This window comes from Cuculus canorus, chromosome 1, assembly GCF_017976375.1.
Source record: "Cuculus canorus isolate bCucCan1 chromosome 1, bCucCan1.pri, whole genome shotgun sequence".
Lineage (NCBI taxonomy): Eukaryota > Metazoa > Chordata > Aves > Cuculiformes > Cuculidae > Cuculus > Cuculus canorus.
Genome location: NC_071401.1, coordinates 112,923,504 through 112,938,116, shown reverse-complemented (window position 1 = coordinate 112,938,116; position 14,613 = coordinate 112,923,504). Strand labels below are relative to the sequence as shown.

Here is a 14,613-nt window from a genome sequence, read left to right as displayed (position 1 = left end):
GCTCAAGAGCTGCTGCTGCTGTTACCCTCAAATTGTTCGGTCAGTAAGTCAAAGAACATTGCAATTTCAGCTGCCACAGTGAAGAAATCCAACAGTAATAAAGGGGTCACTACCATTAGCTATTGTTCTGATAGCTGTAAAGAAAATCATACAGATGACCCTCCAGACAAGGTACTGTGCTTTATCAGTGTCCTTGAAACACTCTGCAAAAGAAAGCACAAAAGTAGCTGGGGGAGAGCATCGGCCTGGTTTTGTTTCTCAGCAGTACATGTATAGCAGCCACAGCTTCTGCCCAGAGCAGAAGTGAAGCAGCAGCAATATCCAAACAAAAGCCATTCCTATATACAACTGGAAGGTGTACAGTAATTATTTTCCTATAATATCTGAATTTTATGTTGAGAATTCTAAACACCTTGCTGTATTTGTATTACTTCCTCCCACCTTCTCCAGCCTCTCCTCTTTCTTGCAGAAGAAGAGTAAGCTTCTGTCATGAGGAAGCATCAATCTTTTTGCTCTGCTGACCACAAAACAAGGGGTCATACTGCCTATTAAACTTAATACCCCCAATCCTCTCTTTTTTTTCCCCATTCAAGTCTGGATCTCTTTAAACTCTTTCTCCCAGTCCATACTCCTCTCACTATAGCAGCACTGGGAACCAGGACTGTAATGGCTGGGAGACTCCAATGCTGTAGACATGATCATAGATATGATCACATCCAAATGCCAATGGTGCATATCTTGAACTAGCTGTGCACTGTTTAGTGGCTGAGATACTAAGTATCTGAGTGCTACTGCCTCCTACTGGCTTGCGAGGTATCTAGAACAAACTTGCTGACCCTTTAGCTTTGCCGTGTTATTTGCTGTCTGTACTGATGAGGTGGCTCAAAGAAGCACACAATACAACAAATAACAGATGCTGTAAACTGACTCCAGACACATTATTTTTGTCTGTCCACTTTCAAATTACTCCAGCTTCCTCTAAGCACTAGTATATGTAGGAGCTCGAGTAAATTCATTCTCCATATCTTAACCAGCGGGGAGACAGTGACATAATTTATGAATGCAATGCACTCTTTCTAAACTCTCAGAAAATTAATGGTAACAAATGTCCATCATTTCAATGCATACTTTTATCATCACCAAATTCTTACCTTGTGACATTTGGCAATTTAAACTTTAAGTACAGAACAGGAATTCCTACAAATTGCTCTGCCAGGTAAAGCAGTTCATAATTCTTTTCAAGGTTCAGTGGGGTACACGCAGTAACAGACTGAAAATCGTAGAGAATAAAGCTGTTAATGCATTGTGATAGTTCATGAAGCAAGTCCTATTGTTGGCTGTTAGCCTGTCCTTTTTTTTCTGAAATAATATTTCTGAAAACTGTTACCGGGGATATGCAACTCTTGAGACTACATTCTCAGGAACATTGTAAAAGAAGTTCTAACTGAAAGGCCTACAATGGTATGTAAAACTGGGATTAATCCTAATGCTCTAACCGAAGTCTATGTGTGTTATCACAGTAAGCCAAGTGCAGTTGCAGTCAGAAGGGAAAGAAACGATACTTATTCTTTCAGCTATTCATCAACCTGAAGATTTAAACAAAGATGTTTATATTCAGAAATAATGTCTATTTTATGTGTAGTGCAAGCTTAAACTAGTAAAACATTCAGTAATCAAATGTCAGGTATCCATTCTAAGGCACTATTGACTTCTTTGTCTTCTGAAACTCTGATGTTATAAATAAAGTAATATCTACAGTTTTATTTTAAAAGTAAAGCACTCGGATTTCCTTTAGATACAGGGAAGTAGGTTCTACACGTGGACAGAGGTGAGAAAACACTTCCAGAATGTGGTTTAGAGCACCTGTCTCATTGACTAGTAGGATCCTAAAAGTCTCTTTGATTTAAAGTTATCCCTCAAAACACTCCTTGAATATCTTCTGTGTCATGCCAATATAATAGCCTTACAGACAAAGAACAAACACGAATAGGTATGAAGGGCTTTTCTCAAGACAGGCTGTACTTCAGTAAAAGTTTACAATGCAGTTCATAAACTCTGACTTCTATATTCACACTGTAGCAATTTCATTGAATGTACAGGTGTTCATCCAGAATTTTTTGGCTACTTCATTTTGTGTTTGCTAGTGTCACTAGTCTGCACATATTTTTCAGCTGATTAAATTATTTTTTTTAATTAAAAGGCCTGAAACTAACTTCTGAACAACGGTATTGAAAATAACGTGTAATGAGGCCAGAAGATGCTCTTCCTATGTCATAGATAAGCAAAATGAACTACGACTGCAAGCATTGTTCAGATATTAAATTTCAGAAAATACAAACAAGATCTAATACATACATGCTAGAACTTGCATCAGACCTTGTTTGCATAGTTTAAGCACAATTTTTTTTATGCTGTGTTAGAGGTGTTGGCAGTTATCTGAGTTCATCTTGCATAACAAGTCTCAGCATGTCAGAATCTTTCAGAGTACACAGAGAACGACTCACAAGAAAATACTTGAACTGGCATTCTCCAGAGTTGCACTACTGAAAAGAGTAAATTTCAAACTGATCAAGAACATCTGATTCTGGATGCAAGATGTCGTTCAGTTGGCAAGTATCACTAAATGCTTTTTCTTAAGCTATGGTAGATGAGAACTGCGGAAAACAATTGAGTTTTTTCAACTGAAATAGGCAAAGTATAGAGTAATTCTGAAAGAGTGAGAGAAAATTTTTGCACTAGGGAAACAGGAATATACGGAAAAATGGAGTATTCTGGCTCTGAGTATGCTGAATGGGAATTATCTGTTTGACTGGAGAAAGCTGGGGCTTATTTTGGAAGCAGCAGGGAATAAAGATTCCTGTAAACGAGCATGCATGAGCTGAATGACATCTAAATCCCTACCTGGTCTCCTTTGTGAGCCAAACCACAGCTCAGAGTCCCCAGCACTTTCTCAGCAATTTTAGAATCCATTCTCAAATAGCTTCCTATTTTCCTTAATCTAACTTATCCTGTCATCAAGAAATATCCAATTACGTGATTTTCCACATGGAATTTTAAATACTGCAGTTTTACCTCACAATTTTTCATGTCCTTAGAGAGCTTGAACCCTTTCTTGCCATCACAATAGCAGCTATAACTTCCTGGAGAATTTACACAGAGTTGAGCACAAACGTTTTCAGCACATTCATCAATATCTAGGAGAAATGGAAGCATACAGAAAGATTTATTCAGATTATTCATGACACAGACTGAAAACTAACACAATAAATTAACAGAATAATGAACAAGATGGGTTGTCTGCCATAACATGAATTCAACAGGTGACTGCTGCTAAGCTAAAATAATGCTAATGGATGCCTCCTACGTAAAATTTACAATCTAGAATTACCTGCTGGGTGTATAAAACCTAGAAATCTGATAGAAGCCTTCTGTGCAGAGTTAGAGAAAATTTGGTCTGATGAGGTGAGGTAGTAAGAATCTTAGCTGTAAGGTGACTGAATTTGTGAAAGAGACCTTGCTACATCACTAGCATTTATGGTAGAAATGGCATTTTTGGTCAGATCTCTTCCTCTCCTTACAGGTGTCATGACAAGTTAGAGTATTAAGAGTATATGGCAACTGTGAGAAAAGGACGTGCTTCATTCACACAAAACCAAAATAATCTCAGGACAAAATGTCTTTTAAAATAACATGCAATAATCTCATCTATAACTAAGTTTACGACAGCATCTGCTTCTGGAGACCAATCTGATTTCAGCTGCGAATAAGCCAAACCAACGAAAGGAACTTCATTTTCTATTTAGTAGGCTGTACACATCAATTTAGAAATTAAAGGCTCTGCAAAAGGCCAATGTTACTGGTATTCTTCTAATATAGAAACAAAGACAATTTCTCCCGGAAAAAAGGATTTCTTCTGGATAAGAGGTGAGTAAGGGTGATTTGGGGCGTCAGATTAAAAAAACTGAAATACCTGTTTGAAACAAATTGCCTTTCTACTGAGAATAAACAAAGTTGTACTAATGTGTGCATTTAAAAAAAAAAACTGTTTTATACTATGCTAGGCTCCTTTAAGATTAAACTTTTTTTCTGTTGCTTGGGATAACAGAGAGAAACAAACATTCAAAAAAAGAAAAAAAGAAAAAAAAGAAAAAAGAAGAAAAGAAGAAAGAAAGAAAACCAAACAAAACCAAAAGACCTTATTGCAGACGCTGCTACTTTGTAGTGAGCATGTATAATCTCCTTCCAAAACAGCAAACAATGTTTAAAAGTTTGTGCATGCTATTCTGATTTCTACCTCTGCTGCAATTAATGATAGGCAAGTTGCTTTACTGCCAAGTGCTAGAAGTTTCTATGTTATTTAAATTGCCAATGATTCATCAATAAGTTGAGGATACTGGTCTTGTGTTTGGCTGAAGAGTTCCCTATAACTGAATTGTCGTCTTATAGTCACCTTTGCTGCAAGTCATCAGTGTCAGGGATCTGCGCTCAGACTTAAGACTCCCTCGCACATGATCTTATCGAGAAAAAGCGGTACTATTTTGTACTGTAGCTAATACAGCCAGAAACAAAGCTTTGCTCAAGATTCAGCCACATGCTGTGCCAGTTTTCCTGCCAACATGGCAACTGCCTGTGAAAGCTATAGCATCAAATACAGTCTTCTGCTTGTTTTTGCATCATTTCTACCTTCTTCTGCTCATCTCCCATTCTACACTCTGATCTTCAGAAGCATGATGGCTCTTAATATAGGTTGGTCTATTTGATACTAACTTTCATGTTCACTCTTTGCATGAACTACTGAGGACTTTTCCGAGTCACTTCTATTAGTTCCAGAATGATCGCTTACCTTCGCTTTGTCAAGCTGAGAAACATACAGGGCTGTGTAGCAGGCTGATGGAATATAACAATGAGGGTTTTGTCCTCCTCTTTTTGGAAAGAATTTCAATGCCATTTTGAGCTAACTTAGCAAGTTTAAGAATGATTGCACTGCATGCTAGATGCCTATCAAGTGTCTTGGGCATTCTACTGAAAGACATAGGATGCAATACAGAAATGTGTAGTATAGTCAAGCTGTGAAGAATTCAACATGTCATTAGCTCTCTACAGCCAGCTCTACTACCTCCTTGCTTCCATTTCACTACAAGAGTTCTCTCTCCTGCAAGACAGTGAGGGATGGGAAAAGAAACAACATGGGAGTTCTCTGTGTTAACATCATGGTATTTCTACAAAAAGTGAGCTCAACCCAACTGCTCTGTACATGGTTCCAGTGCCTGCCCCAGGGATAGTTCTCTGAGGACACACTGGCTTATAAAGATATGTGGAAGACCTTAAGCCTATGACCAGCAGTGTCACCAGCACGTTTTCCTGCTCTAGGGAAAGGTTTGATTCATATTGGAAGACAGTTCCTAAAATATAACTGGAGAGTGGATGACTGTGTTTTTGGTTTGTTCAAGTTTGTAACTGGTGTTAGGTACATAGCTGCAGAAAAGGTTACACAGGAAATTCTTCCTTTCCCTACTCCTTCAAGTGCATCGTCCATCCAAAACAGCACTTACATAAGTGAAAGGAATCATTAATCTGTAAATCATAGAATAGTTTGTGCTGGAAGGGACCTTAAAGATCACTTAGTTCCAATCCACCTGTCATGGGCAGGGACACCCTCCACTAGAACAGGTTGCTCACAGTCTCATTCAATCTGGTCCTGAACACTTCCAGGGGTGGGGCATCTATAACTTCTCTGGACACCCTGTTCCAGTGCCTCACCACACTCACAGTAAAAAATTTCTTCCCAATACCTAATCTAAATGTCCCCTCTTTCAGCTTAAAACCATTTCCCCTCGTCCTATCCCTGCACTCCCTGATAAAGAGCCACTCCCCAGCTTTCTTGTAGGTCTCCATTAAGTACTTGAAGGCTGCTATAAGGTCTCCCCAGCGCCTTCTCTTCTCTAGGCTGAACAATCCCAACTCTCTCAGCCTAGCCACATGGAGGTGCTCCAGCCCTCTGATCATCTTTGTGGCTCTGCTCTGAACTCTAACAGATCCATGTTCTTTCTTGTGCTGAGTAATCCAGAACTGGACACAGTACTCCAGGTGAGATCTCACGAGAGCCGACGGGCAGAATCACCTCCCTCAACCGGCTGGTTACAATTCTTCTGATGCAGCCCAGTGTACAGTTGGCTTTCTGGGCTGAAAGCACATGTTGCCAGCTCATGATGAGCTTCTCATCCACAGTTACCCACCCAAGTCCTTTCCTTCAGGTCTCATCTCAATCCATTCTCCACCTAGCCCGTAACTGTGCTTGGGATTGCCCCAACTGAGGTATATAGTACTAGATGTTTCTTCAAAAAGTTGATCTGACATTTTGAAAATGTTTTCTGTGTTGCGTCCTCGTAACTTGAATTAGTTTTAGATAATGAGCACATAAATCAAATTGCGACTGCACCTGAACTTACAGTCTCTTCAGAGATGAATGTTTGCTAGTGTTAAAGATTTTGATTACATTCGAGAAAGCAGTTCCTATTAAAAAGTGTTACTCTGCATGTATGGACACAAGCGCAAACTCTTGCAACAGTAAATCACCAATCCTCTACTCATGGTTTAATTCGCATTTCATTAATTTGGCCTCTGTCACCTGTAGTACTTACTGGTTAGGGCAGTGACATACATGGGTGGGTTGCAACATCTAAATGTATATTTTTTTAGTCTTATTCAAACTTCTTTCCATATGCTTTGGAGATGCTCATACATTAGTCATGTGGAAGGATTTGGTCAATTGTTAGGAAATATTTTGCTGACACACACGTGCAACTGACTGACCCCTCCATTTCCTCCAGCTACAACAGATCGCCTCTAATTGTCTTGTTTGGCATGCGTACTCTTTTTCATTTAGAAATCATTAAGCTGTTCATGGTCTTGATCGGGGTTGCCTAACCCAGTAAATTGCAAGCTCAGCTTTGTGAAAGGGATTCTACTGCAGAAGTTGCTTCCTAAAAGTTTCTGGTGACTGGCAATCTGATGTCTATTTAATACTTGACTACAACATGGAGCAGAGAGACTCCAAGAAGCACCTCTCTTCCCATGACCTTCCCAGAGGAGTATGACTCTGTAGACACTTTAGGAGGCATTATTCTTTGTGAAAGATCCTGTACCCCTTCTAATATTTGAACACCTAGCACTACAAAAGTAAAACTACAAGCACTGGTTAACCAGTAGTACTAGAGTAATTCAGAGTCCTGTATTTTCTGAAAGTGGCAGTTAATTTTGAGCATGTTTCTCAGGCCTATGGTCTGCAGACAAACAGAGACTTATGAAAGCTTATAATACACTTTGACAGATTAATTTCTATCATTAAATCAATTACTCAGAGACTTGCACCACTGTCGTGGAGATATAAATTTCCATTACCTAAAATGAACCTACTGCTTAAAGGTTAGGTCTCCACAGTGTACTACACCAGCAGAGGGATAGGCAAGTTTCTTGGATAGGTATGAAGTGTCCTTCTTCAGCAGATGTTCTGGAATGACTGATCAGTCCAAATGGCAGGACTGCCTTATGTGGAGCTAATTGTCCTGCTACAGAGATGCAGACATGCACAATCTGGAGAGGACCATTTTTTTTTTTTTTGTTTAGTTTAATCATTTATGCTATAATACTGCTTTCTTTTCTTCTAGGTTGTAGTCAGCATCTTTGCATGTTTGTTGGTGCTATTTCAAAGGCTTCCCACAGATCTGTCAGTCCCACATCATAAAACAGCAGAAGATGTTCATGGGTTTGTGAATCTGAGCCCCACCCAGGGTTCATACAGCTCTTTTCAGTGGAAGGCTAAAATAGCTTGCTTTGGATAATTTGCGAAGACATGATAAAATCAGCCACAAAGGAGCTGCATACCATGTCCTACAAGGGAGCTACTCTACATAATGCTAGGGAAATACGGTGATTTCCCCAGAGCATGGATGTGGGTAGACAGGAGTTTGTTTGAGTTTAAACAATTCATGTGGAAAGAAGAAACCTTGATTTTATGTCTCAAATGTTCAGACTATGTGCTAGGGAGGGACTAATACTTGACATACAGACATATTCTGTGCTGGCTGACTAACTGATTCTTCTTTAAGAGAAGTTCCTCCTTCAGAGAAGGAAGAAGAAAATGGGAAATGACGTGCCAAAACTTAGCTCATTCTTTAAAATATGGGTTCAGTTTGGTTTGTCTCTTTCATACTGAATGCAAGACGGACCCCTCTAGCACAAGAAGCATACTTACTTATTCATACAGTCTTTTTTTGGCAAAGTGTTTGAAATTGCAACAGTGGTTAGAAGATAATAAAATTCTGTTTTTAAAATTATATGTCTTCTATGAAATAAAGAGTGGACTGTACAGGTATCTCCAGTGATAGTGTCTCCCAAAAGGTGGGGATGAAAAGCTAACGGAAACATTGTCCTAGGAATGAGCGAGGAAAAAAAACCAAACCCTATTCTATTGCACTCTAGTTGTATCTGCCATCATAGAGACAGCTGTGCATAAATGTATGTAAACGCCATTTTTTTAATAAGCATAATTGAATTTGACCATCTACATACAATATGATAATGTAAATCCAATGTCATTTAGTATTTCTGTAAGGCTACATTCCTATCAGTCTGCACAACCCTGTACTTAGACAGGATTTGGTGACTCATTAAGCATGGTTACAACAAGGTCTGAAAGCTTAGCAGCATAATCCTCCTTCTAGGAGGTAAAAGTTCACTTGTTTTAATGTCCTCATCTTGCAACCTTCTAGAAGCCACGTTTTGGAAGAAAAAAAAAAACTTAAATTCAATTTGGTGCAACCCATCATCTGCAGAAAGTACTAAGAGGAGTGAGAATTAGATTAATTACTGTGAAGGTTTTCTCATTTCAGTTCACAGAGGGACACAAAATTGTCAGTAACACTTCAATGCCATAGTAACTGAACAAAAAAAAAAGACATCTGAATATGCAATCATTACCACTGCACAAAACTTTGTCACAAGAAAGCTGCATTAAAAGCCATGGAGCAAAAGATTCATAGCAAGAATCACAATACTTTTGTGTCCTTTTGAGCAATAACACGAAGGCGCATATAATAAAAATCAGCCACTGATGTATTTTTCTTAAACTGGCAACGTAGAAAATTTCCCTTCATAGTAAAATTTGAAGAGCTTACTATCGCTTCTAAAATGGAAATATGATTTCTAATGTGTGTATTAAACAGAAACTTTAACAAATAGAGAGAAAATACATGCTACAACAATTATTGAAATACTTTCAATACTTGAAAAAGTTATTTTATGATAGTCTGTATGAATGGCATCTTGCTGCTTTACCACTAGCAATCAGAACTTTTCAACTTTGCTATAATTGTTACAGAACTTTGTCTTGAAGTTATTTCTTCCAGATTTTCATTTCAGACAAGATTACTCCTGAGGCAAGGTTCTTCTGGTGCAGCATATTTTTTTCATAACTGCTTTTCTGGATATTTAGGAACTTTTTTTATTTTAAATGTGGGGTCATGCTGTCATTTCCAGCCTAGAATGGAAATCGGTTCACTCCAATGCTGTTAATTTCTAGCAAACTAGATACCTTGAGGAGGGAATAGACACTTGAATGTTATTCTAAACGGAATTCACTGACCCCAGTGAAAAGCTCTTTCCAATACCCGAGATCTAAGGACATAAAAAGGATGGCCACTGAGCCCCTGACCATGAGGGCTAAATAAGCCCCTAAACAGACTATCAGATAGATAAATACAACCTTTTTAAGTTTTTGAGACAACTTGATTAGGCAGAGTTTTAATTTCTGACAATTGTCTCTTTATTCCAACTGTCTTGCCCAGTTTGGAACTGTTACATTATGTACTTTCAGTTGTTTTTTCCATAACTTGTCTTGAGTTAGGCATATATATTAAACTGATGGACATCAAATATTCTGTCCTTATAACTGTAATAATGCTTAAAAACAACGTACAAGACACTCCAGTTATGAACAGATACTTGACACAGAATCCCTAGGTTGGAAAAGACCTTTGAGATCATCAAGTCCAACTGTCCACTACTATATCATATCCCTAAGCACTTTATCTACCTGTCTTTTAAACACCTCCAGGGATGGTGACACAATCACCTCACTGAGCAGCCTGTTCCAGTGCCTGATGACCCTTTCAGTGAAGGAGTTTCTCCTAATGTCCACGAACCTCCCCATGCACAGCTTGAGCCATTCCTTCTCATCCTGTCACCTGGACGAAGAGACCAACATCCACCTCTCTACAACCTCCTTTCAGTAATCTCTAGACAGTGATAAGGTCTCCCCTCAGCCTCCTCTTCTTTAGGCTAAACAACTATGTGTAATAAGCCTGACTGAACCCCTTAAAACGCTAACAGTTGAGTTGCATTGTACTAAACGATATGAAGATTAATAAATACACCACTAGATGACATTCTGGATCAGATCCTGGAAGGATGATAAAGAGGAAAAATGCGGGAAGATAAAAGAAAGGGAAAGTACGGGTGCAACAGGGAAAGACCTACCTTCACAGCTCTTGGAAGTTCTATTATATGTGTAGCCTTCTGCACACTCACAGTCGTATCTCCCCAGGGTGTTCTTACAGATGGCTGTCCCACAGATGTTTGGATGTAACACACATTCATTTATATCTAGAAATATAAAGATGTTATTAAAAAGAAATCACTCTCATTTTTTTTTCCTAAACTAGTCCAAAGCTGTGCAATCTGAGTGAGGCGGGCAAACTGGCTCTTTCTTGCTACATTTACCATGCTTTCAAATCAGACTACAGCTAAAGCCATAAAGATTTCCGGACGTCTCTGACAGGCACTTCTGCACGCCCTCAGTGAAAAATGAGTTCTCTGCCTGCCTTCCTTTCTCATTCTTTCACGTGTTCTGTGAACAATAGGAAAAGGGATATGTGACTAGGAATGAAAAGAGAGAAACAGTCTGCAGATTTCCTATAAGCTAAACCAGACTGCATAATAAAATCCTGTCTTAGAAAAAGACATCCAGAAAGACACGGAATAATCCTATTGGAGTTTCCTACGTGCTGCAATTAATTCATGTCACAATTGTCTTCTAATTGGCTATGCTGACAGGTGTTCAAGTCCCTCACTGTTCCTCCATCCTTCAAACCATTTTAGTGTCTTTCTTCTGTATTGTTAATAATTTTTCAATGTCATTTTCAAAATGCAGATGTGACAACTGGATGCAGCATACAGTATCAATCTTATTAAATGTGTTGTAGGCAGAAATATATCAGACCCCTGGTAGTGCTTCAATTTCCATTTGTATGTGCAGGGATCATTCTAGTTTTCTCTATGGTTTTGTAGGAGCGGTGGAAAAGGTGTTGCACAGGGATAACAGATTCTGCCACCAGCTTGCTATGACTCCCAAAACATTTTTTAAGTCAAATCCATACTGAACTCAGCCTACTTTTCCACAGTTACTGCATGTACTACAAACTCCTAGGTGTATAATTTTGTAGTCGGATGTAATGAAACACTTAAATCTGACTTATCAAATGATCGTAGTAGTGTTCTAGGTGCTAGGGTATATAAGCGTGTTTTTATCTTTCTTTTTTTTTTTTTAACTGACTTTTCCAGTATCCCTCCAAGGATTACAGAAATTCTAACCAGTTTATCTGCCTGACCTTTTTGATGAAACAGCAATCTTCTGTTCTCCTGGAATTTCTTTGGAAATTATTAATAAAAAAATACAGACAGACTAAAGGAAGTGACAGCAGGAGACAGCCCTCAAATCTAGTCTCTTAAATTATTTGACATTATCCAAAACTGTGGGCATTGTTCAGCAATGAAATATGACATTAAAGTGGAATGAGGTTATTTTTTTTTCTAACTATGCAGTAAGAATTGCTAATTATGTCACTACATAGTCTATATCTGGAATGGAATGAAGCACATAGGTCATGGCCAACAATAACAGATGGAAGTATGTACAGAAAAAAAATACGTTGAGTGAATAAAAGACAAATCCTTCTCCCCATTAAGAGCATTTTCAGATTCATTAATAGTTTCTTCTCCAATGAACTTCAAACTCTAAAAAGAGCACATCACTAATTAGGAGTGATTCAGCCTAAACCAGTGTTTACCAGACAGGATTTCTGTGGTAACAATGTTAGCTGGTCGCATTACTCCACATTCTTGTTTCAGCATGCTTAAAGGATATGTGAAACTGGTTAGTGACCAAAACAAGTTTTACGGAGCTCTAGTAAAGAAGGAGAATTTAATCTATAGCTTTTATTTTTTCTGCTGCTTTTTTTTTAGGTTGGTTTCAACCTATCTCAGTTCCTTGATCTGGTTCACTATACAGTTGCCCATTAATGTAAGGATGCAGGTGGAAGAAGCAGCCAGGTTGAAGCAGGACTGTATCTTTCAGAGGAAACACAAGCTTCTGCTGACTTACAGTATTTACGGAACTACTGGACTAAGTTCTTTCCCCTCTTTAGTCAACAGGCAATGTATGTCATGCAATGATTTTCTCCTTAAGTCTCACTTCCTACCTCCACAATCCCGTTTATTTGAATGCATGAAGTAGCCATCTTCGCATAAACAACGGTAGCTTCCAGGAAAATTAGAACAGCGTTGGCTACAACCTCCATTTAAGTCTTCACATTCATTTATATCTAGAAGGAAAACAACAAAATCTCTGCTCAGGAGAAAGCATTAATTGACCAACTGTATAGGTATACTAAAAGATCTGATACTATTCAATAATAGTAGAATTATAATTGTGTTCCTGAGAACTAACATCATAATGAGATTAGAGACTATACCTTCTTCACATTTCTCTCCTTGCCATCCTGATTTACAGACACACGTATATTTGGCTTGTCCATCTATGCAATCCTTATATCCATCTCTATGGCACGGCAGAGGGCTACACTGGTTTGAAATTTCTGCGGGATGGAAACATTGGAAATATTTGTTACTTGGGGTTATTTCTCCTCAAGGGCCTGTTTAGCTTTTCTTCTTCTCTTCCCACAGGTTCCTTTCACGAAATAGGAAAGGGCTTTGTTGAATAACATTAAGTACTCTACAACCATCTTGCTGCTAATTCTGTCATCAAGAATATGTAAGTGACTGAAAAAAACCCAAAGCGACTCAGTACTTTTTCTTGTTCAGAAAGAAAACAATTACAAAACAAATTACCAGCTAAACCATGTTATTCCCTGCAAGATGTGACTAAACATTGACTTGATGCTATTTTCATTACATTTTAAGGGCATATTTTACTTTTTAAAGAACAGTGCTCTGCCCCATCAAACTACCACAAATTTCACTAGAAATGCTAAAGTTTCAAGAATATCAAGAATTCAAGACTACAGAGATAAGCTTCTCTGTTCAAAGACAGTCACATTTACAGAGAAACTAACACCTCCAACTGCCTTGGTTGTCCAGGACCTGTAGGCAGGTTGGATGCATCAGTGTCTAATACTGTTACCTTTTACAAACATTAAACTCAACGACAAAAAAATCTGGATCATAAAGACCGACTGAAGACTGGCAAGACCTCAGAAAGCAAGGCTCAAAATACATAGACTGGGGCAGAGAATACAGAATTCACTGCCTTTTTTGCTCTAACTAAAATACATACAATTCTTTTAACTTTTCCCACCATTTTCATAATTTTACATCAGTGTAACATATAAAGCATCATTCTATTTGTGTCCTATGAATATGCTGGTAGCTTTACAGATTACTTTTCTGCACATCTCCAAACACTATAAAAACATTGTTTCTACTGAAGACATAGTCTTGTAAAGCTCTGGAAGGTCATTCTGAGTCATGCTTTTTTTAAAAAAAAAAGTGTTCTAAAAGAACAGACAGCAGAATGAAAAGAAGAAAGGATTTTGTAACGTTCAGATTCAAACAACTGGAATGAAAGTCAATGTTCCTGAGTACTGAAATTCGCTACAATTCTGTACCTAAGACGTCATTGGACTTCTTAAGTGTTTCTTACTTCATTCAAAAGAACTGAGCCCCATTTAAAGTTTAACTTTCTGGGACTAAGCTTAACAAAATTTGTGTTTGTATATCTGTCAATTATATCTACTTCTAATTAAATTCTGCTGCAAGTAAATCAAAAGTTCAAAGGCCAGCCAAGTTCCAAAAACCATAGAACACCTCTAGAATAGGTGACGCGCAGCAAGTAATATTTATACCACAAATCAAAGGACTCCAGTTGCACATGAAGAGTGACTGAAGAAATTGCGCAGAAGAAATGAATAAGGGTTGTGTATAGATCCTTCATAGCAATTTCTAAATGCAAGTTATAGAACTCCCTAGTTTTCTTTTTTTTTTTTTTTTTGATTATTTACTGCTTTTGTAGGTCCAGGAGCAAGTACGGTATAAACTTGGTATAAGTAAAGTATTTCATAAGTGATACATGTGGAGTTACCCTCAGAGCGTGCAACTGGGGAATGAAATTGGCTGTAAATGTTTCTGAGCAAAAAGCAGTGATAACTTGTGAGAGACTGAACTGAGAGAAGATGGATTGGGCTGGCAGTGTGAAACACAAATACGTGGAATGAGTTGAATTAAGGATACAAAGGGCAAGAACTACAAAAAAATTGAGAA

At 38.2% G+C, this 14,613-nt stretch overlaps 1 protein-coding gene across 4 annotated transcripts in view; it reads right to left on the bottom strand.

Annotated features, from left to right (window-relative positions):
* Nucleotides 1–14,613, bottom strand: part of PROS1 (protein S) — a 38,699-nt gene that overhangs the window by 14,087 nt on the left and 9,999 nt on the right. For all 4 annotated transcript variants that reach the window (XM_054056165.1, XM_054056161.1, XM_054056164.1 and 1 more), the window contains 5 exons: nucleotides 12,810–12,932; nucleotides 12,537–12,659; nucleotides 10,537–10,662; nucleotides 3,073–3,194; nucleotides 1,152–1,270 (listed from right to left, as the gene is read on the bottom strand). In XM_054056165.1, the coding sequence (XP_053912140.1) occupies nucleotides 1,152–1,270; nucleotides 3,073–3,194; nucleotides 10,537–10,662; nucleotides 12,537–12,659; nucleotides 12,810–12,932 (613 nt within the window). The remainder of the gene's footprint in view (nucleotides 1–1,151; nucleotides 1,271–3,072; nucleotides 3,195–10,536; nucleotides 10,663–12,536; nucleotides 12,660–12,809; nucleotides 12,933–14,613) is intronic.